Genomic DNA, 23,377 nt, shown 5'->3' on the forward strand with positions numbered 1-23,377 from the left:
GGGTGGCTTCTTCTACATCTGGTTGGCAAACTCTACAACCCCTAAAGCGCTTACCTTCTTTGGCAATATAGCAGCATCTGTCGTATTTCGGTATTCTATAGGATAGGAGCTCGTCCTTCGTGTACCTGATCGTGATAGGCTGTTGGGGACTCGTATCGGGCATAGCCACTGGCCCCGGACCCGGTTGGGCCCAGACGGGCACAGACGGGCTTAACTCTGGCGAAACTCCGGCGCTAGTCCGGCGCGACCGCTGCTCGCGTCCGCTGCGCGGAGCCATAAGGGACTATTCATATAGGGCGACTAGACCGCTCGGCGAATGTGCCCCCACCTAAGATGGCCGCCAAAACGGGATCGAGCCCGGGACCGGTCTAAACCCAGCACCCAGGGATCGGGGACTGAGGGAAATGATTTCTCTGCCTAACGAGGGTAGGAGCGTTCAGAAAAACAAATTTAAAAACGATTTTAAAACTCCGTTTTTTTCATCCTAAAATGTGGTTCTAAATGCAGGGGGGATCGGACACAAGGGATAAATCAAGTACAATTCTGTATCAGGTAAAAGCAGCAACTGAGCGCTCGACTAGCAGCCTCTCAGTAATTCTTTATCTCCTGTCTGGTCGCTAAGCCCTCCTTTTATAGGGCGACTAGACCGCTCGGCGAATGTGCCCCCACCTAAGATGGCCGCCAAAACGGGATCGAGCCCGGGACCGGTCTAAACCCAGCACCCAGGGATCGGGGGCCGAGGGAAATGATTTCTCTGCCTAACGAGGGTAGGAGCGTTCAGAAAAACAAATTTAAAAACGATTTTAAAACTCCGTTTTTTTCATCCTAAAATGTGGTTCTAAATGCAGGGGGGATCGGACACAAGGGATAAATCAAGTACAATTCTTTATCAGATAAAAGCAGCAACTGAGCGCTCGACTAGCAGCCTCTCAGTAATTCTTAATCTCCTGTCTGGTCGCTAAGCCCTCCTTTTATAGGGCGACTAGACCGCTCGGCAAATGTGCCCCCACCTAAGATGGCTGCCAAAACGGGATCGAGCCCGGGACCGGTCTAAACCCAGCACCCAGGGATCGGGGACCGAGGGAAATTATTTCTCAGCCTAACGAGGGTAGGAGCGTTCAGAAAAACAAATTTAAAAACGATTTTAAAACTCAGTTTTTTTCATCCTAAAATGTGGTTCTAAATGCAGGGGGGATCGGACACAAGGGATAAATCAAGTACAATTCTTTATCAGGTAAAAGCAGCAACTGAGCGCTCGACTAGCAGCCTCTCAGTAATTCTTAATCTCCTGTCTGGTCGCTAAGCCCTCCTTTTATAGGGCGACTAGACCGCTCGGCGAATGTGCCCCCACCTAAGATGGCCGCCGAAACGGGATCGAGCCCGGGACCGGTCTAAACCCAGCACCCAGGGATCGGGGACCGAGGGAAATGATTTCTCTGCCTCATTCAAATACATATCCACAACAAGTATTAAACGCCCGCAGATCCACATATTTACGAAGGAATCTGGAGGCAGTATAAACTTCAGTATACAACGGAGTATAAGAAATCTTGAAATTTTGCTTCATGTTCGAAAATCTGTTCTGAAGAAGGTGTTTGTATTTTTAAAAAAAACAAACGCCGCGTCAACATTTGTTTCTTTGATTCTTGTTTTATAAAAGAAAAATAAAAAATTTGTATTAAATTGTCAACTATTGTGAATTGTGTTTATACTATGATTTTAATGTATTAAAAATACCAAACTGTCTACATAGCTGTAGGAAATAAAAATATGTATATGCTTTTTTAACCAAACTCTTGAAAACAGCCTATTTTTTGGTCTTAAAATGCACACATTGCCAAGGTAGTCCCAGTCACTGATGGGAACTATTTTGAGTGTGGATGTGCTCCTAGTTAAAGGGCAGAATTTCATCACTCACAGTGCAGTCAGCAAATGGCTGAAGTGAACGGACCCTTTGACATATGCTATATGCTACAGTGGGTGGAAGAAAAATATGGATAACACAAAAACAAACAGATGGACTGGGTCTGAATTGGACAATAAATACACCCAGGCACCAAAATAAAATTTGCTTTCATTAGCAAACCAGAAAGCATAAAATGCGACCCACGTTTGCAAATCAGGTCAGTTTTGAAGTTTCTGAAGAAACGCTGTATAGGTGTTTTGTATGATATGTGAGACAACATGGACTTGTGTCTGCAGGCAATGCTTGTGTTCATATCAGGGAAAACAATAGTAAAAACCTTCTCACCTGGTCAAAAAACAAGCCCACAAACTGTTTTGAAAAAACAGCCCACCCACTGACCGGCCAGAACAGCCCATCGGGCACTGCCTGATTGCCCTATAGATCAGACCGACTGTGTCAATGGATGAAGAGGGCTTGAAGAATGACGCTATAAGTATATATATTACACCATTTTCAAATAAATTGGCTAGAAATCCACTGGAGTCACAGGTAGTACTTAAGGGACATTTTCAATACCTTCAAAAAGGGCGCCATTCCGATCCTGTCCGGAAATCCCTCTGTACGGATCGGATCCGGAGGGCTTTCCGAACGAAACGTGCTCCGGGCATCCGAGCGAGCCAGTAAGATGCGTTCTTAAGCAGACAAACTCGATTTGCTCAGACTTCCATTGAAGTCTATGGTAGCCTGCGTACAGAGGCGTACTAAGGATCCCATTACAGAAAATAGGTGGGTGGGGAAAAGCATACACCCTGTGTTGGGCACCCCATGGTGCACACCACACTGGGCATGCTTGGATTGAGGGAAACCCATGAGCAAACCCCTGTCACCAAATCCGAGGGCCCCAGGCGAAGGGGGGACAGCCACGGCCCCCGAAGTATGCTTCCCGGCTGATCGACGCGTGCATCGTACTTGGTCGCTCGGAAATTGGACCCATTGCGCTGCACGAGTTGACTATTTTGTAGTCGTCTGTAGGGCTTCGCTGACAGGTACGAGTGTTGAGAGGTTCCGTCCCATTTAATTCTTGGAAACACGGTTGTCAAGATTGGCCCCATGTCAAGCACCATAATAATTAAGCAGCACTGTAACAATTTTCGTAAAACATTCCTGTGTTTTCCGCATTTACTAATGTTCATTGTTATTTGAAATGTACATCTCTAGAAAACTCAGAAGTCCTGTTAAAATGTCTATCAATGTTACAGTGTAGAACTAAAATCTGGCACAGTGTATGTAATACAATTAGAAAGGAGTGTTATATTCTTTTTATTGTTTTATATTTCCTGTTAACTTTTTCACTGAAGAGTTATTTCTAGCTTGTACATGTTTCATTCCCAAAAACCCCCTTCCTTCTCTCTTGGTTTCTCCCTCTTCCGTGAGATTGCTTTAGAATGTGAAGATTGTTGGTATTCTGTGAGCTTCTGTGGCGGTGAGCGGAGACTGGAAATAAACTGCTGAACTTACTTTTTACTTCCTGAGTAATTTCATCACTGGCGGCGAGGATGGGATGGATAATCTAAAATACAAATCAATTCAATACATTGTTAAAAATCAATGTACGACAAACTGAAAAAAACACTACATTAAGGGGGGTGAGATCTGTTTGTGGATTTTATTCATGACATTATTTTTAATAGTTCACTCTAAGTAAAACAGCACAACAGTGGTTTGAACTATTTTCGTTCTATATTGGATTAACATTCTAACCTCTGATTGCAGGTTCTGTTATCAAAACTGTATGGACCGGAAGCAAAGTTCACTTTCACATCTCACTCAGCAGGAGAGCATACCATATGTATGCAATCTAACTCAACCAGACTCATGGTGTTCGGGGGAAGCAGACTGGTATGTACAATTGTCAGCATTTTTCTTAAAATCGCTTGGAAAACTTAACTAAACTGTCAAGGGAGGTGTACAGAGCTATTGGAAGTTATGGTGCAAACTGCGAGTTTAGTTGAACAAACGCAAAGGTGAATAGTGAATTAGTGGACTTGTTTAATGAAGGCCTGGGCAGTGAATAATTATAAGGCTGCTAATTCGGTACAGCTTTCTAACATTGTATGAACCTTTGGGCATGGAACAGTATGCATATGTTGGACCTGACATCCTTGGTGTGGCTTTCTCCAACTTTTTGTCTTCAACCCTCCTGTTATTGCTGACTTTGTTTTTGTTGGCCTTAGGATTCTGCACACTTTACAATGGCTATCCAGTGCTAAAGCGCCGGTGCTCTCTCCTTAAAATATGGTAACATTGGCTTCCACCCAATTGACACCTTAAATGTACTTGAAAGTCCCTAGTGAAGTGGTGCTACATGTGCCCAGGGCCTGTAAGTTAAATTCTGCAAGTGGGCCTGCACCGCTGACTGTGCCACCCACTTAAGTAGCCCTTTAAACATGTCTCAGGACTGCCATTGCAGCCTGTAGGTACAGTTTAAACTGTCATTTCGACCTGACAAAATAAACCTCTTGCAGGGCACAAAACTTCTTTTTTAGTACATATAAGTCTAGGTTAGGCTCTAAACAGTCCATTGGGCAGGGAGCAGTTTATTTAAGAAGTTGGACATATACTTTTCATTTTTACATGTCCTGGTATTAAAAAACTCTTACATTTGTTTTCCAATACTACAAGGTCTGCCTCTCCCACAGGATAACATTAGGTTTCCTTATTATATTTAACTAGGAGCCCGTCCCAACGTTGTCCGGGTAGGCTTTGCGAGGTGAAAGGTATTCACCAGCATCGCGCACCCCGGACACGGTCTGCCTGTGAAGCTCAGATACTGACGGCTTCCCTTAAAAGCAGCAAAGCCGTGCTAAGTGTCATCAGGATCGGGCACGGCTGCCATTTTGCTGCAAAAGGATTATTTTAAATCATGTTATTGCCTTGAGCCGTGTGTCTGTGGAAGCGGTGGGTAGTGATACCAGCACTGTGCGTCTCCCCGCTCGGGCCCTCCCTCCAGCCCGGAGATCAATATCACTCCCCCGTATCATAATTGTTAGTGCAGAGTGGCTGTGCCTGGTTTTCGCCTAGAAGAGGGTGCCTTTTGCATCTAGCGCATAAATACCCACAGTCTTCTTTAAAGGGGTTTCTCCTACTGCGGGCAGACGTGTTTTACTCTCCATGCCCGCTTTCATTTTCAAACAAGGCATAACTTTACTTTAGCAGGCATAACTGTAACTTTCAAATTTAGTCTCTAATAAATTGTAATATAGGACCCTATTTAATGGTAAAAGTTGATTTTGTCACAATTTTGAAAATGCCACTTTTTGAAAGTTTGCAAACAAACTTTGCCCTCTCTCTCAATCACTTTACACTAGGGACCAAATAAACATTGACTTTGAATTTGGTCCGGTATATTTATTTTATACCTTTTCTTTAAATGATTATTTCAAGGTTTTTTTTAGGCAAAAAAAGAATACACCATACAAAATTCACAATTTAACAAACCAAAATTAACACAATGACATTGACAAACTATGTGAAAAGGACGATTTCAAGTGTTACATCCCTCAAACAATATACAACACAGTGCTAGACCATAAACATTACAGTGCGACAATTTTATATAGAATACAAACAAGTTATCAAAAAACAAATCAATCTATGAAAAGAGCCAATCAAATACAAGAGCAAAACAAGGGCGTGAGGCAATTATATTTTTTGATAAACATTCAATGTGTATAATTAGCTCTTGCTGGGTTGCCGACGCGTTTCAAGTTTGGGCCGGGGGTGTCCAAACTATCATCAGGGCTCTTGTCGTTTTTCTGTTGGGATGTAGAAAAACAACCGTTTTAATACAACTGAATGGCCTCTTCTAAAGAAATGACACCGTTTGGATGTAGTTAAAAGTACCTGAGTATTGTTGTGCGGTTGGTCTGTAGGGGTTTCTAAAAATGGACCAAGTCCTTTTTCAGGACACAACCAGGAATACTACAGTGACAGCACCAATCTGGGAAACAAGAGGTGTTGTCTGTATTTACAATGTATAGTCTTGGGGGTCTAATGACACCCTGTGAATTGTTAACAAAAACAAGGGATTAAAAGATTCATACCTTATGTTGAGCAATCTTGTGACAAAAGGAGGGGGTGGAGGAATATCTTTTCTTTGAATCCTGTATGAAAAATACGTGCCCATTTGTCATATACGGGGATACTTAAATAGTTACCCACGTAAGCTCTTGAAGAATTCATACAAGAGGGCGCGTTGTACTCCTTGTGAAATCTTATTGCAAACCAAAGAAAAAAAAGAATTGGACAGATTGGTATGCGTAACCACCTTTGGGCCTGATACCCATAAGCTTAGACAGGCAGTCCTTAAGAATTGGCATTTGTTGGAGGACTTAAAATGCTCCTTCCCACGCCCAATTTTTGCATATAAAAAGAACCGCAGTGTGGGCCAACAAATTGTGCGAGCTGACCTCCCGAGGTCCCAACCGAAACATGACCTCCGAGCATTATGGGACATGAAACCGGTAGAGGGACACCATAGATGCGGGAATTGTGTTTCGTGTGGCAGCACTGTCGAGGGCACTGAGTTTCTACACCAAGGAATCAAATGGAAACACCTTGGGTTTTCAAATTGTAAAACGAAAAATGTTATTTATGCCCTCATCTGCCCCTGCCCTAGGCTGTATATAGGGAAAACAAATCAGCAGGTCAATCTCCGAATAGGACAGCATAGATCAAGGATCAAAAAGCGAGTATTAACAGCTCCGGTGGTAGAACATTTCATTGAGATGTCCCACAATGAGAACGATTTCAAGTGGACTGTTCTACACACTATGAGCCACGTACAGCGCCCTGCGGACATTGAAAAAATGTTACTGGAAAAAGAGGCTTACCTCATATTGAAATTTAATTGCACCATGACTGGCCTCAACAACATGTCTGAACTGTCAAGAATCTGAGACTTTGTACCATACTGCCGTTTTGTCACTATTTCTTCCCCCTTTGCCATCAGAAATGACCGAACCCGCCGGGTTCTGATACAAGTCAGTTTTATAAAATATCATTTAGAAAAGCAGTGACGAAGCCACCTGTGAATTCTATACAATTCAAATTGTATGCAACTTCATAATTATTTGATGCAGCTTGCCATTCAATCCACTTTGGCCCGTTTTTTGAATGCACTACAATAAATTATGTACTACAAATCCCAGAATGCACCCTGCCCCAGGTGGCGTTTCCTTAAGTATGGTAGAAATGGCCGCCGTTCCCTTTCACTAATAGTGAGTGACAGAGCAGCATCGTGACTATGCAGCGCAAGTGAAAGACTTTAGAGGTGAGCAAAACACACGGCCGCACCGACCATCTGATTGTCACATCGTTTATGCGCCCCACACATTAATTACCCGCGCTTCCTTTCAGATCACGACGGTACCGTGACTGTCAAGCGCCGAGTGTAACGTAGTGACTGTGATTCCCTACAGCCCTGGCTGGGGCCGTAGACTGGGGGCGAGAGGTGTGTTCCGCATTCAGTAGGAGTGAAGGTACGTGCGATATTTTTTCGGCGTACTTATGAACCCCAAAGTGTGCTAACACTCTGTGCGCATTTTAAACAACTTCATACTCATTCAGTGCATTGCCCTCACAGGCTAAAAAGGAAAAAGCATCCGCAGCCCCACAGTGAAGAACAGGACAGGTATGGCAATCTCGTCACTCACAAAAATACCTACGTAACTATTTAAGTATCCCCGTATATGACAAATGGGCACGTATTTTTCATACAGGATTCAAAGAAAAGATATTCCTCCGCCCCCTCCTTTTGTCACAAGATTGCTCAACATAAGGTATGAATCTTTTAATCCCTTGTTTTTGTTAACAATTCACAGGGTGTCATTAGACCCCCAAGACTATACATTGTAAATACAGACAAAACCTCTTGTTTCCCAGATTGGTGCTGTCACTGAAGTATTCCTGGTTGTGTCCTGAAAAAGGATTTGGTCCATTTTTAGAAACCCCTACAGACCAACCGCACAACAATACTCAGGTACTTTTACCTACATCCAAACGGTGTCATTTCTTTAGAAGAGGCCATTCGGTTGTATAAAAACGGTTGTTTTTCTACATCCCAACAGAAAAACAACAAGAGCCCTGATGATAGTTTGGACACCCCCGTCCCAAACTTGAAACGCGTCGCCAACCCAGCAAGAGCTAATTATACACATTGAATGTTTTTCAAAAAATATAATTGCCTCATGCCCTTGTTTTGCTCTTGTATTTGATTGGCTCTTTTCATAGATTGATTTGTTTTTTGATAACTTGTTTGTATTCTATATAAAATTGTCGCACTGTAATGTTTATGGTCTAGCACTGTGTTGTATATTGTTTGAGGGATGTAACACTTGAAATCGTCCTTTTCACATAGTTTGTCAATGTCATTGTGTTCATTTTGGTTTGTTAAATTGTGAATAATTTTCTATGGTGTATTCTTTTTTTGCCTAAAAAAAACCTTGAAATAATCATTTAAAGAAAAGGTATAAAATAAATATACCGGACCAAATTCAAAGTCAATGTTTATTTGGTCCCTAGTGTAAAGTGATTGAGAGAGAGGGCAAAGTTTGTTTGCTGATTTATATAGGGTCCAGCCCTCCCTCAGCCCCATCAAGGACCTATCTCCCTTTGTGTACTTTTTGAAAGTTGGCATTTTCTTGTCCTAACCATTTAGTGTCTGCAGCCTGTATCCTGGGTCTCATGACTAGGTGTAGCTGGCAGCTGGTCTTTTTTGTCGAGACAAAGGAGGAATAGGTGTTGGCAGGATGGATTATCTTTGACTTAATAGGGGAGTGGAGCTGTCACATATCACATGTGCACATCACAAAGACTCTGACTCAGCACACTCACAAAGGGTTTCACACTGTTCGTTGGTGAACCCCAGAAAACTAGGGTCAGGGTAGTGAGGAAGGAAATTTCAGACACCTCTGTAAGTAGAGGACTCTAGAAGCTTCTCCCACTTCAAAGTGGGCCCCAGATATAAATAATGGACCCTCAGACCCAACTCTTAAGATCACTTCCTCATATAGCCCTGAGTCCTGTACCACATATAATCAGCCTAGTCCTTTTTGATTACATATAAATAGACCTGGGGATAAGGACTGGCTATCTAGTCCTCTCTCTCTCCTTGATAATTGCATAATAATAATTGTTACCCCTCTGCAATCCAACACTTTCCCTACTGTTGGACTCATTGGAGTGGGAATTGTAACTTTTTCCCCTCCGCTATCCAACATTTTCTCTCCTGTTAAACGTATTGAAGTGGGAATAGTAATTTTTAACCCTCCGCTATCCAACACTTTCCCTATTGTTGCACTCACTGGAGTGGGAGTAGTAATTTTTAACTCTTCACTATCCAACATTTTCAGGCCTGGTGGCTCAGTGGACAAAAGCACCCACTGCAGGGGCCTGTGTTCGACCTCATGGTCACAGGTTCAAATCCCGGCGGGTCCACTTAGCCTTTCATCCATTTGAGGTCGATAAAATGAGTACCGTTGAGTTGGATAACAATAAACACCTGCTATTCAGCGCCAGGACACCTTCGGGTAATTGTGCGCTTTACAAATCCCTCTGTTATGTTATGTTATGTTGCACTGGCTGGAGTGGGAATAGTACATTTTATACCTCCGCTATCCAACTCTTTCCCTATTGTTGCACTCACTGGAGTGGGAATAGTAATTTGTACCCGTCCGCTATCCAACACTTTCCCTACTGTTACACTCACTGGTTTGGGAATAGAAATGTTATACCTCCGCAATCCAACACTTTTACTTTTGGTGCACTCACTAGAGTGGGAATAGTAATTTTTACCCCTCTGCTATCCAACACTTTCCCTACTGTTGCACTCACTGGAGTGGGAATAGTAAATGTTTTCCCCCGCTATCCAGCACTTTCTCTACTGTTGCATTCACTGGAGTGGAAAAAGTAATTTTTACCCCTCCGCTATCCAATACTTTTCCTACTGTTGCAGTGATTGCAGTGGCAATAGTAATTTTTACCCCTCCACTATCCAACACTTTCCCTACTTTTGCACTTACTGGAGTGGGAATAGTAAATGTTTTCCCTCCGCTATCCAATACCTTCCCTACTGTTGCATTCAACGGAGTGGGAATAGTAATTGTTATTTTACCCCTTCGATTTCAAACACTTTCTCTACTGACTGATTGGATTGGGAATACTAATTTTTAGCCCTCCAATATCCAACACTTTCCCTACTTCTATATTCACTGGAGTGGGAATAGTAATTTTTACCCCTCCGCTATCCAACACATTCCCTACTGTTGCACTCATTGGAATGGGATTAGTAAGCTGTAACCATCCAGTATCCAACACTTCCCCTACTGTTGCACTCACTGGAGTGGGAAGAGTAAAGGTTTTTCCTCCACTATCCAACACTTTCCTTACTGTTGCACTCACTGGAGTGGCAATATTAATTGTTTCCCCTCGCTATTCAACACCTTCCGTACTGCTGCATTCACTGGATTGCGAATAGTAATTTATACCCCTTCAATATAAACCCTTTCTCTACTGTTCCACTTATTGGAGTGGGAATAGTTATTTTTACCCCTCCGCTATTCAACACTTTCCCTACTGTTGCAGTCATTGGAGTGAGAATAGTAATGTGTACCCCTCCACTATCCAACACTTCCCCTACTGTTGCACTCACTGGAGTGGGAAGAGTAAATGTTTTCCCTCCTCTATCCAACACTTTCCCTACTGTTGCACTCACTGGAGTGGGAATAGTAATTTTACCCCTCCGCTATCCAACACTTTCCCTACTGTTGCACTGACTGTAGTGGGAAATTTAGGTTTAAAGATTTTTAAATAGTTTAATGTTTTAATTTGTAATAGAATGTGTTTGTTTTTTTATTAGATTTTATGTTATTGATATATATATATATTTAAAAAAATATTTAATTTGTATATAATTTAAAAATTATAAAATAAATTAAAATTAATAATTTATTAGTTGTTTAAAATATATATATAATATTAATTATTATGTATGTGTGTTTAACTTTTTTTATTAAGTTTATTTGTTATATTTGTTAAAATGAATATTACATCTAATTTTTTTAATTAATGTTATTATAAAATATATTTAAAATTATTTTATTTTATATATATAAAAATCGATATTTTTGTACAACTATATTCTTGACATCAATATGTTTTTTCTGATATTTTTGTACATACCTGTTTAAGTATAGGGAGTCGATATTTTTGTATTCTATAGACAGTGAACCAATTTATGGTTTGCTTGTGTTTCATCCGGGAAAGAATTGTGGTTGCAGCTGAGATAGGGTTTCAACTCCCACAACCAATAGCTCAATTTTCTACAGAGTGGTTTTTGGTGTTTATTCGAAGAAACTTTCAAGTTTGGCATTTAGTCACTCTCCAAAATCACCCTTACAATTCATGCAGCCAGCCTAATCAACATCCTATTCTATCCTGATATCAGGGACCAGTCAGCCCACAGCTACCATCCTATCCTGTTAGCAGGTACCAGACAGACTACTGTTACCATCTGATCCTTGTGGCAGGTATCAGTTAGCCTACAGATACCATCCTATCCTGTTAGCAGGTACCAGACAGACTACTGTTACCATCTGATCCTTGTGGCAGGTATCAGTTAGCCTACAGATACCATCCTATCCCTTGTCAGTTACCAGCCAGCCCACAGTTACCATCCCATCCTGGTGTCAGGCACCAGCCAGCCTACAGTTAGCATCCTATGCTTGTAGCAGATACTAGTCAGCCTAGAGTTATCTTCCTATCCTGGAGGCAAGTACCAGCCAGACTACATTTACTATCCTATGCTTGTAGCAGGTACCAGCCAGCCTGCAGCTACCATCCTATCCTAGCAGCAGGTGTTTGTCAGCCTACAGATGCCATCCTATCCTGGCATCTGATGTGATCCAGCCAGCCTCATACGCTGACTTGAACGTCTACAACATCTCCATCCTGGAGAAGTTCTGTCTGTTGTGAATGTGGAGAAATCCATCATGCCACCTCACGTGGACTAGGGAACACTAAGCTGTGCATGAGTTCCGAGAATGTTTCAATGAGCCACAACTTTTAGAATTCCTACTTCTTCAAGCTACACGAAAGTGACCCTATTAAAAGGATGCACAACTCAGTCTGCAGGGGGGGGGGGGGGGGGATTACATCATATTAAAAACTCCCTGCTTCGGAGTACAATAGGCATTTGTGGTGGTATAAGTGGAATATCAGAGGGGTCATGGTTTTTCATCAAATCCGTCTGTGATTTTGGAATCAGATAAACTCACTTTGTGACATTTTAAAATTCTTAAGGCTACTGTGAATCCTGTAAACTCAGTCTGAGTAATTGAGTTCGTAGACTTTGGGAAAGAGTTTTAATTGAAATATTGTTATTCGGTAGACAACATAAATGCATACTCTCATGTATGCAAAGCATTACCTACGGATTTTTCAAAAGAGAGTATTCAAAATATTTAGACGGAAATATGTAAATGAAGATAAACCTCAGTACATGTGGAGGGAATGACAATCTTCAAAGAGAATATAGATTTTCTCAGCAGACAGCTATTATTAGAATGCATGGGAATGCTACGAAAATAAAAAATGTGGGTCTGTCTGATAAAGGGTTCTGTTGTTATTGTGGATTGGCTAAAGTTTAGTATAACCATGTGCCTTTAGAATCCAATAGAATGTATTTTGGATGGGATAAACGTGTGGGATACTATTTGCTTCCGATTTGCTATAATATTGCATGCATACATTGTCATTAACTTCTCTTGATTTTACTGTCAATGGTTACATATATATAAAATGTGTAATCAGACCAATGTTAGCATGTTATTGGGGCATAGTATGCTCTATGTAAATCTAAATCAAAAAGTTATGAGAAATGTAAATAACGCAATTGGCTTACATTTACAAGTTCCTAATTTCCTTAACTATCCCTCCTAAAACAAATAACCTTCAATTATGTTCACAGCGCATTCACCTGGACATTCAAATTGGGAAACATCTTCTCGATGAAACCGTGGACCTAGCCAAAGACAAAGTAAAGGAAGTTACTTTAAGACTTGAACATCTATCTGAACAGGTTCACCAGATTATAAAGGAACAAAACCATCAAAGGGTACGTTTTCTTCTAAGGTATAGCCATAATTGTATCACAGTGAAATCTATATAAACAACTATACATCTTGGGGCTTATTTATTAAAGTTAGCATGGGTGAATGTGACATGCATTGTAATTTAGCACTGCTGGAGTAGGTCTTTGAAATGATTAGTAATTGCTGATGTCTTTTGTGTCCTGCAAGCACTGGTGCAAAGCTTTACTAAAATAAGGGCCTAAGTAGATAAGGCAAAGAGCCAACTGCTTGTTCAGAGGTTATATGCTATGGGCTTACAAAGACGATCAGGCTTTTCCTATGTTTGAAAACACCTGTAAGGAGCTCTGGTTTTAGCACTAATCCTTCTATTGAAGGGGAAACTTCTTGAAAATGTATTTGAGCAGGAGCTTACAAACTGGTACAGTCCCAATTATCCTCCATAATTGTATTACAAATTGTTTTTGTGGTACTATAAGGGGCTGATTTTTCCCCTACCATTTCATATGGACTCCATTTGATCAAGTAGAATCATGCAAGATCCATGACCTACATGTTATATGTGGCTCTGCAGAGGTCAATCATGCCACATCATTCAACTTGCACATGCTTCTGCGTAGGGATCTGGGACATTAAATGTTGGTCACTAGTTTACAACTGATATGCTGTTAAATAAAAATAATTTTTCTGCACTATAGTCAGGTCCTGTCTTGCTAGTTTCGAATGTTGGGTGTAGATATCAGAAATAGCTCCAAAAGAAATAGTGCTGTGAGTTTTTAGCACCTTGTGTATAAAAACATTGAGCCCAAATCAAAAACATGCTAGCATGTTGTAAAGTTATGAGTGCGGAGCCTCAGCACTCAGGGCGGAATCTTCGAACTGAGAACTGCAGTGCGGTGATTCCATCCTCTAAGCACAGAGACTCTGCCCGAGTGCGGGTACTCAGCCCTCGTAACTTTACTACACTTAAGTACTTTAGAGAATCAGGCCCTAATATTGCTGCCAAGCGTGTATGAAATCCAGGGGCGGCTAATGCCAAAATGAACTGACGGGGCAGCGTGGGGGGCGAATAATAATAATTTTAAAAAACACTTACCTCACACTGCCGCTCCTGCTGCCAGCAACCTTGGTGAAGTCCATGGGCCACTTCCATCCTATCCAAACGTAGCTCTCAGCATGATAGCAGTGCCAGGATTGGTCTGAGTGGCCTGCTTAGGTGCACAGTAAGTGACTGGTAGCCTTTGCCGTGTCTTGCCCAGCTGTACAATACAGCTGGTTTGGAGAAATCAAAGTGTGCATGACATTTTGGTTGTCTGGCCAAACCATTATGCGCACTTCCAGTGTCCAACAACTCCTCCTCCCCCTGCTGGCTGTCAGTCAGTATGCACGGCTCGCCCCACCCTTGACACAGCAGCATCTGCTCTCAGAGAAAAATAAAACAATAATAAAATTGCTTTATTATCGTTTTATTTTTCTTCTGCAGTGAGTGGGGCAATGTTCCTTTGCCATTGCAGATTTGCAGTTGCTGATGAAATCCAGAAATCATAGGTAACTAACCACTGTTTAACCAAATCTCTAAATACATTCCTACAACAACAATAGGCTAAAAATGTAGATACTTACTATTTATAAAAAATTGTCAATCCAGAAAGATATATTCTTTGCAAATTTAGTACAACCAGAGCATTACTCCACATATTAAAACCATATTTGCAGGGCTAACAGCGTTATAGTTATTATTATGTTGTGTTACGTCAGAGTTCAGAACCAAATTATACCAAAAGTAAACTGTCATCTGGGTCGTCAAAGGCTTTCTGTTGCTAAGTAACAACAGCCAAGTCCTTAAATCTGTGGATACACAGCCTTGTGCTTGTGGGAATTTTAACTTTGGATCTTCAGGTTGAAGACAATCTCGGATCTGTGTCCCTTGTTGCATCTGAAAATGGTGAGCAGGTCAGCCAAGTAGTGGCGAATCTTTAAGTGAATTGCTTATCAGGTCAGATCTCCAGTCTCTAGTTGTCACATCTGTAGTTCACCAATGTATCTCCTTTATTATCAGGATAATATGTTTATAAGTCTCACCATAAAGGACAGTGTTCAGGGATGCTAGAAAAGACTGCAATTCATGTATAAGGAAAGAGTTAATGAAGAACCGGACCTGGGATGACTAAAGCGGGTGCTACGGCTGTCAGATCTGACTTTTTTGACAGAATATAGGTGTTAACTGGTCCACTTTCATAAAGTCTCTAGTATATTGTTAGCAGCTTGGTGTGCTGTTTTCACTCCTATTTGATATACACCATGATGCTGCTTCGGTGGATGCGGGGGACCTCAGCCAAGGCGAGGTCGGCCGAACGGAGGTTCCTTTTGGGTGTGTGGAAGCTCATTCGGTCGTTGAGGTATTTGGGTTCGATGTTGTTAAGGGATTTATAGGCGTGCGTGAGTAGCTTGTAGGTGACCCTCTTTTCCACGGGGAGCCAGTGGAGTTCTCGCAGATGTGGTGTCATGTGATCACGATGCTGTATCCCTAGGATAAGCCTGGCGGCCGTGTTCTGGATGGTCTGGAGTTTTCGTAGTAGGGATTTCTTGATTCCGGCATAGAGGGAGTTGCCGTAGTCGAGCCTGCTGGTGATAACTGCGTGTGTGACGGTCTTTCTGCAGTCTGGGAGAATCCACTTGAAGGTCTTACGTAGGATCCGGAGGCAGTTGAAACAGGTGGAGGAGATGGCGTTGATCTGGCGGTTCATGGAGAGGGAGGAGTCGAGGATATTGCCGAGGTTGCGAGCGTGGTCTGTCGGGGTGGGTGGGGTTCCCAGGGCGGAAGACCACCAGGAGTCGTTCCATGTTGAGGGCGAGATGAGGACCTCGTTTTTTTGGGAGTTGAGCTTTCGGTAGCTGTCCTTCATCCAGGTCGCCATGTTTCTCATTCCCTCCTGGAAATTGAGTCTGGTGTCTTCTGGGTTGCTGGTGAGGGAGAGGATGAGCTGGGTGTCGTCCGCGTAGAACACAATGCTAAGTCCATGCTGTCTGATGATGGTGGCGATAGGGGCCATGTAAATGTTGAAGAGGGTAGGGCTCAGGGAAGACCCCTGGGGGGCTCCGCAGATGATGTCGGTGGGCTCCGAGAGAAAGGGGGGATGCATGACCCTCTGAGTTCTATCTGAGAGGAAGGAGTTGATCCAGTTGAGTGTGGTTCCTTGAATTCCCGCGTTGTGGAGTCTGGTGGTTAGCATACGTTGAGAGACAGTGTCGAACGCAGCTGAGAGGTCCAGGAGGATGAGGGCCTCGGTCTATCAGCATGCAAATGTCGTCTGTGGCTGCGATCAGGGCCGTCTCTGTGCTGTGGTTGCTGCGGAAACCGGACTGGGAGGGGTCCAGGATGGTGTTGTCTTCTAAGAAGGTAGTGCACTGGGTGTTTACGAGCCTTTCTGTGACTTTGGCAGCAAAATGTTAATTTTATATTATTTGCGCTCAAGTGAGATAGGGATTGGCAGTTGGACTTCACATGCAAAGATACATGTATCTTTCAGTACTGTCTGATGCTCTTGTAGCTCTTCTCATGCCATTACAGGCACGTGAGTGCAGGAGTATCATTGGGTTTTCAACCCTGTAACAATGTTTGGGCAAACTGAGACAGCCTATTTGACGATTAGATTAGTTGTATGGCCCCCATATAGGGTGACCATAGACGATTCATTGTACCCTTTTGGTGGCATCTTTCTAACCTAAATCTGAGGGTGTATCCTTCTCTTTTTGGTCCTGATGAAGACCTGTTTTTTACAAAATTAACATTCTACGGGGCAAAATGTCAACGCTAAAATCTTTATATGCCTGTATTGTTCAAACTAAAAGAACACAACACTGGGAATTGGACGGTTTGTCACATATTACCCCTCCCTGTACATGCTATATTCAGGCATTCTCGCATTTATATTGTACTGAGTGGCAACATTTTCACATTCCATGAGCACTGCGTTGTTATACTTGTTTTCTTGTATGGAACACCTACATTGTGACTATAAATATTTCATGTGATGTTTGAAACAATAGATGTTTCACTTAAAGTGTAAAACATGAAGTTGGTGTGTACTTTGCCTCATTAATTGATGCAAAGAGTACTCTATCAAGCCTCTTCACAAAGGAACAATGGATTGCATGAATATATCCGACAATCACAGTTGTGTATACTTACGTTAGATGCTCAGATTCTGGGGGATACCAGGTTACCCCTGTGCTATATCTTTGAAACTACGTTGGACAATGAGGTCTTCCAACACCCCTTTTTTCACTACTGCTATGAGAAATACTGCGTCCTCTTCAGCAGAGCTATCATCACTGGTATGTGACCATTTCAATTCTGCAGTCTTATGCTCAAGAACAAATGTTGAAGTTGCCCATAAGGGCTGGTACACTCTCTAACTGCATTGCATCATAAAGGTATTGAACTCCCCACACTGTCGTCACAATGGATTATTAATGAGGCACCGCTCCCCGTAGGAGAGACAACCAAGGCAGTATCCGCAGAGCCCCCTTAACAGTCTGTCTCACCTTGCTTGAGGTCCCTTTAAGGTGAAGACTGCCGCAGAGGGCAGACACTCTTGCTCTGGGTAGACCTCATCAGGGCCGGCTTTAGCGCTGGTGGCGCCCGGTGCAGCAATCACTTTTGCCCCTCATCTCTCCTATCATAAGATATCACTAAACACAGCGCCCCCCTGAGGTCACAGCGCCCCCTCCACAGATCAGCACGCAGTGCGACTGCACCAATCGCACTGCCCTAAAGCCGGCCCTGGACCTCATGATAGCTGTGTTTTTTTGTCGTAGGAAAAGCTCCACTTTCAGCCGGACTAGCCTGTCACACTTTTAATGTATTATGTGATGCATATTGTCTGCTGCATGGCAACCTTCCTTTTTGCCCTGAGGCAAAATATACCCTTACCATCCCAGTCAAGATCAGCCAGTATGAAATCCCCCTACATCGATGGTACTACACTGATGTACACCTATATAACAATCACAAATGCTGGTAAAACAGACATTACCGCAGCACAACACTACAATTAGGTGAGTATACATATATTTATTTAGGAAGCGTCACTTAATAAAAGTGAACAGTTATTTTACAATTAATTATTCTAATGAAGAAGGGTGACGTTTACTTATATACTTTAATTACAATTGTTCAGTAGTTATTTTAATAGTGGTAGCATTAGTATTAGGTTGAGGATAATTTAGATTGAGGATTAGTGTTAATAGTAGGTGAGGTTTAAAAATAAATGTAAATGCTTAAAGCTGAGAGTTAGTATTAAGGATAGGTTAAGGATAATGAATTGATTCAATTTAATTTTATTTAAATAAAAGAAAGTTTAAGGTTTTGTGTTAGTATTAAGTTAAAGATAAAAACCAAATTCAATTTATAGAAGACTTATGATCAAGGTTAAGTTACGGAAAAATATTTATTTAACTTCAATTGAAACCAAAATAATTAAGCATTATGCTTCGTATTATAGTCAACTACTTAATTTAAATTAAGGGTCAGGGATTAAGGTTATTCATTACTTTAATTAGAATTCGTTTTAATAAAAGTTATAAACAGGTAAATTAAGTAAAACGTTTAAAAATAAAAAAAACATAAATAATGGCACTTTAAACAATCGAAACAGTAGTAGGGCTGGGGTAGTGGGGTATCAGTAGTAATACAATACATTTGCTACCTATCTTAAGGACAGAAGATCCGTCTAAGTCACGGCATTGATGTAGCAGTGATCACTGATGTAGTACTATGGCTCAGTACAAACAACCTGTTCTTTTCAGTACTTGAACCCTTGACACTTACACACTAGTGTCCTGTCTGCAGCCTATTTCTCAATTCTTTACAAAATCTATGAGTAGTGACCTCCTTCCTGAGGATCACTGTACATTGTAGTCCTTTAGGCGTGCCAGACAATCAGCCCTACTGGGACACAGGGTGGTTAAGGCTATGTGGACCTGGAACATCGGCATTGGGGGGACAGAGGCATGTATCAGTAGTGACGGCAATGCATTCCTCAGAGCACCTTCACATTCATAGTGTGCCACCTGATCATGTGCCGTGAGGCTGCTGGTCACTTGTCATCATAATGTTGCATGTGCCTGTTAATGGTGTAGAGAATGGAAATTAAGTTTTGTGCCACCAGCCTTGCTGAACAAGGTTGGCACTTTGGCTGAAGCTTTTACAGCTGGCAATTTGTTATGGTTGTATGCGATTCTGGAGGAAAAACTATTTAAAGAATCATGTTGTACAGGAACTTCCTCCCTGAACCAATTTAGAAATGTCCACATCGGTGAGATCCCCAGTGGGTCAAATATATGCTAGTAAATGCTCCTCCTGTTCAAAACGTTAACGTATGGCCATTTTCTCTATATTACCAAATACTATCTTTCATATTTACGGGGACACCCATCCGACACCCTCTTTTCCTTGTTTGTGGGTAGGGAACCCCCCACCCAGACAGTTCTCTCTTCAGCCATGTTCTTATACCACAGCTGGTTCCTCTCCCATTCTCCTTGAGCTACTGTCTTCCCTTTACTCTACTCTTCACTTCTGCCTACATGGTTTTACCTCTGCACCCCTCTATCCCTTAATGCATCTACACCTACATATACTCTTGCACCCACACCCATGCCGCAATTATATAACTAATAACTCTACTACTTACACCCTTGTACCTGTACCTACACCCTAATGTCTCTATCCCAGATTATCCCCTAGGAGTTCTATCACTGCCTGACCTCTAGTCCAATCTATACCCCAGTGCTCCACACTTAAATATAGCATAGTATATCTCCCCCTGAATATTTTAGGATACATTAGTACTTGTATCTCTACAATTATACCTTTCTAGTGCCGATTTCTTATTCCAGTGTACCATTTTGCTGGTGTTATTTTTTAATGTTGAAATTTCTTACAATATTCAAGAAAAGTGTTTTCCTCATTTTTGAAAATTCAATGAAATGAAGTTTCATTAGACTGGGGCATTCAGGTTAGTGTGCCAATTTTTTTTTAAGGGAAATCAAGTGCAGAATTTCCAATCTGCATCTCTTGAAAGTGCGCTGGGTCATATTAAAGCTGTAAACTTGCATTCCCCACTGCAACTGAGTTGCAAGATCTTCCCAATGCATGCTGAAGCATCTCTGATGAGCGAGAAACAAGAACGTGCAAGGAAAGTGAGTGCTCCTGACCATATCATTCCTCTCTAAACCCTAAGAGACTCCTCCATCGGGAGCAAAGGTCTCAGGAACCTACCTGCAAGTAATCCAGACGGCCTATGGTGTTTCCGATGCTCAGCACCAGGACTTTATTGACACCACCAGCTCTAATGGCAGTATTCATTAAAATCAATGGTACCTGCCACCTAAAGCTATAAGAATGGTTTGGCCAGCATATATTAGTCATTTTAATGTACATTTAAAGTGGGAGTTGTCACACTTGTATGAGTGTGTGGGGTAGTGGAGATAGTTTTGTCATTAGCAGTGCTAGTGGGAGCAGTGGGTGGTGCAAGTTGCTATGGTCTCCTCACAAGGGCCATGGCGCTCCTTTTTTTTTTCTTTTTTACAAATTAAGCACTGCTCCCTACATACTTTCATTGAAACGATGGATCAGAATAACTCTACAACGCAGCCTTATGTGATATAGTCACCGGTCAGCTCATTGGCCATGAAGATTGAAAGTTAACTCCCTGCACGGCAGGAGCTATGGCCGTGATTGCTCGGAATTATACATGCTTAAAGCTTAAACAACAGAGACATGTTTTTGTTGCCTTATTAAGTGTCCATTTTTAAACAAGGCAGGATGATTACATTTGTATTGCTCTCTGCCAGATTCCAGAAAAAACATGCGTTGTATTCTACAAACTTTGTCATAACTTTCTGTTTCATTTCTATTCGTCCCAGGAACGAGAGGAGTACTACCGTCTGAAAAGTGAAGGGACTAACAGCAATGTACTGTGGTGGGCTGTTGCACAGACCTTAATCCTTACCTCAGTTGGACTGTGGCAAGTCAAATGCCTCAAAGATTTTCTTATAGAGAAGAAACTGGTCTAAAACCTCACAAATGAATGCGATGCAACAAGTATAAGAAATAAATGTTACTGAATAAAACACAATTTTACCTCACTTGCAATGTATGCTAATACTGAAAAAAATAATCTTGTCAAAATTGGAAAACAAAGTGTCTGGATTTGTCTCTTGATCGACACCCAGGTGGACACTGCTTGCCCTGCTCTCTCACAGAACCATACCGATACGAGCATTCCTCTCTGCTGTATTCATGTTCACTAAACAGCAAGCACAGCACAGTGACCTTTGGGTTGTACCATATAAGCTGCTAATGTGGGGCTACCTGGCCTAGTATTCTGCTGGGAGATGACTCATTATTTCTGCTGCTATTCGACTGTTGTTACTGTGGGATCGTACAAACCTCTTTCTCCCGAACAATTCATCTCTGCTCTCTCCCAACCTAACCCGTGGTGGAGCAGAAGGAGAAGTAAGATCTGAATCTGTACACAGAGGGTCAGTGCTACAAAATGTTGGTGGCCAGTATATCTTAATCAGTGGCGGCTGGTGACCTTTAAAAGTGGTGTGGCATAATACTTGGTTCAAATTCCAATGAGCTACTTCTTAAAGGGTTCTCTCACACTTTCCTGCACTAAGGGCTTCAGTTACTAAGATGTGGCTTACGGCAGTGCTGCAAGTCTGTTTGTTGTGCTGCCGTACGCCAAATCGAAAGGGCAGGAATGCACCGTATTCATAATCCTAGGAGATCACTATGGCAGTCATCTGGAAAGAGTTTAGCTATCCATGCAAATTGCATCCAGTGTAAAACTGTAATAATGTGATTTAATACCACAATTCAACATTAGACATCTTTGCTAAACTCTCACTACCACTATCTTTCAATGCTCAGCCACGAAAACGAGTCTACTATTGACTAAAACATCACAAGCTATATCTGCCCATGGGAGAGCATTTATGGAAGTGGGGGTCTTCTGTGTAGTATACAAGTAATGAGAAAACGTGGTGTGGCATTAAGAGTTATATGTTTTGGCAAAATCACCAGTGGGTGCACATGCAGCTATAGAATATTTGATGGCAAACTCTGGGAATTGTATTCACCGCATATTTTATAAAGAATAAAATCCTGATGTATTCAGTTTTTTACAGGAATACAGGAGTTCTTGTACAGAAGCACAACAACAATTGCACGTTGGCGTGTTGCACAATTAGAATAAATTGCAAAAAGACGTGGCTATAGAATTCCGTGACAGACAAGATATCCATGCTCTCACTACAGTTCAAAACAAGAACATTCTTGCCATGGTTTGGGGTCAGGTAGCAGAAGAACAGATGCTCAGCTGGATTGATTATAACATTAACATGGGTAGAGTACATAAAAATCCCCAAATGCTTAACACAATATGATACAGTTTCAAAACTACCAGTTGGTACATGAAGTTTGATATCCACCAGATACTACGAGAGGATGGAGTAGCTTAACTTGCCTCTAGAGTTTCTTAGGATTCAACACACTGCATACTAGTTTACAGCAAGAAGCTGTAACTATCAGTAGTCGAGAGATAGTCTACCGTCGAAAGGAAAACAAAGATCAGCTGGGCTCAGCTCCTCTCCTCTCAGACTTCGCTCATTATCAGCTCTCACCGTAGGACTGGATACTGTGGCGGTACAACAATCTGGCAGCCTCAGTCATGGTCTCCGGCAATATCTTGTGCAATATTCTGAGATGAAGGGCCTCTCTAACCCAATGGCTATTTGATGAGTCTTTTATACTTTTGGCCACTGATCTTATCTTAAATGGTGAATTTCTGAGGAATATCTGATATACCCAGTGTGCATCAATGCTTTAGTTTTAGATGCATTAGTATAAACAAATATGATAAAAATATGTCAACTAATTGTTTATCTTACTTTCCCTTGTAATATAGAATACAAGGCACTTATCCCAGACTGATGTCGTGTTTGGGGCCAAATTACGTTGCGGTCGGAAACGGCTTCCACCATCGCCCGGAGCCGTTCCGACCACAATGTAAATATGCCATTCGGATTCCTTTCCATCCGACCCATTACGATGGAGTTAGTCAGAAAGGAATGCGACTGGTCATTCGGACTGGCTTCCGACAGGCTAGGAGAGCCCATCCACCAGTCGGAATGCGGCCAGTAATCTCAAGGGCAGCTCTTTCCACCTGAGGGATTACAATGTCGGGTTTAGACAGCCTTTCTATGCCAACGTTTCTGACATAGAAAGGCTGTCGGAACTCGACTTTGGGAGGCC

General features: G+C 42.0%; 1 protein-coding gene across 1 annotated transcript in view; it reads left to right on the forward strand.

Moving 5' to 3' along the window:
• LOC147725549 (transmembrane emp24 domain-containing protein 11-like) overlaps nucleotides 1-21,194 on the forward strand; it is a 147,695-nt gene extending 126,501 nt beyond the window's left edge. Inside the window, exons 3-5 of the mRNA XM_086964241.1 lie at nucleotides 3,680-3,805; nucleotides 12,933-13,079; nucleotides 20,983-21,194. Of these exons, the coding sequence (XP_086820367.1) occupies nucleotides 3,680-3,805; nucleotides 12,933-13,079; nucleotides 20,983-21,132 (423 nt within the window). The 3' untranslated portion in view covers nucleotides 21,133-21,194. The remainder of the gene's footprint in view (nucleotides 1-3,679; nucleotides 3,806-12,932; nucleotides 13,080-20,982) is intronic.
• The last annotated feature ends 2,183 nt before the right edge of the window (nucleotides 21,195-23,377 follow it).

This window comes from Lissotriton vulgaris, chromosome 3_2 (assembly GCF_964263255.1).
Source record: "Lissotriton vulgaris chromosome 3_2, aLisVul1.2, whole genome shotgun sequence".
Lineage (NCBI taxonomy): Eukaryota > Metazoa > Chordata > Amphibia > Caudata > Salamandridae > Lissotriton > Lissotriton vulgaris.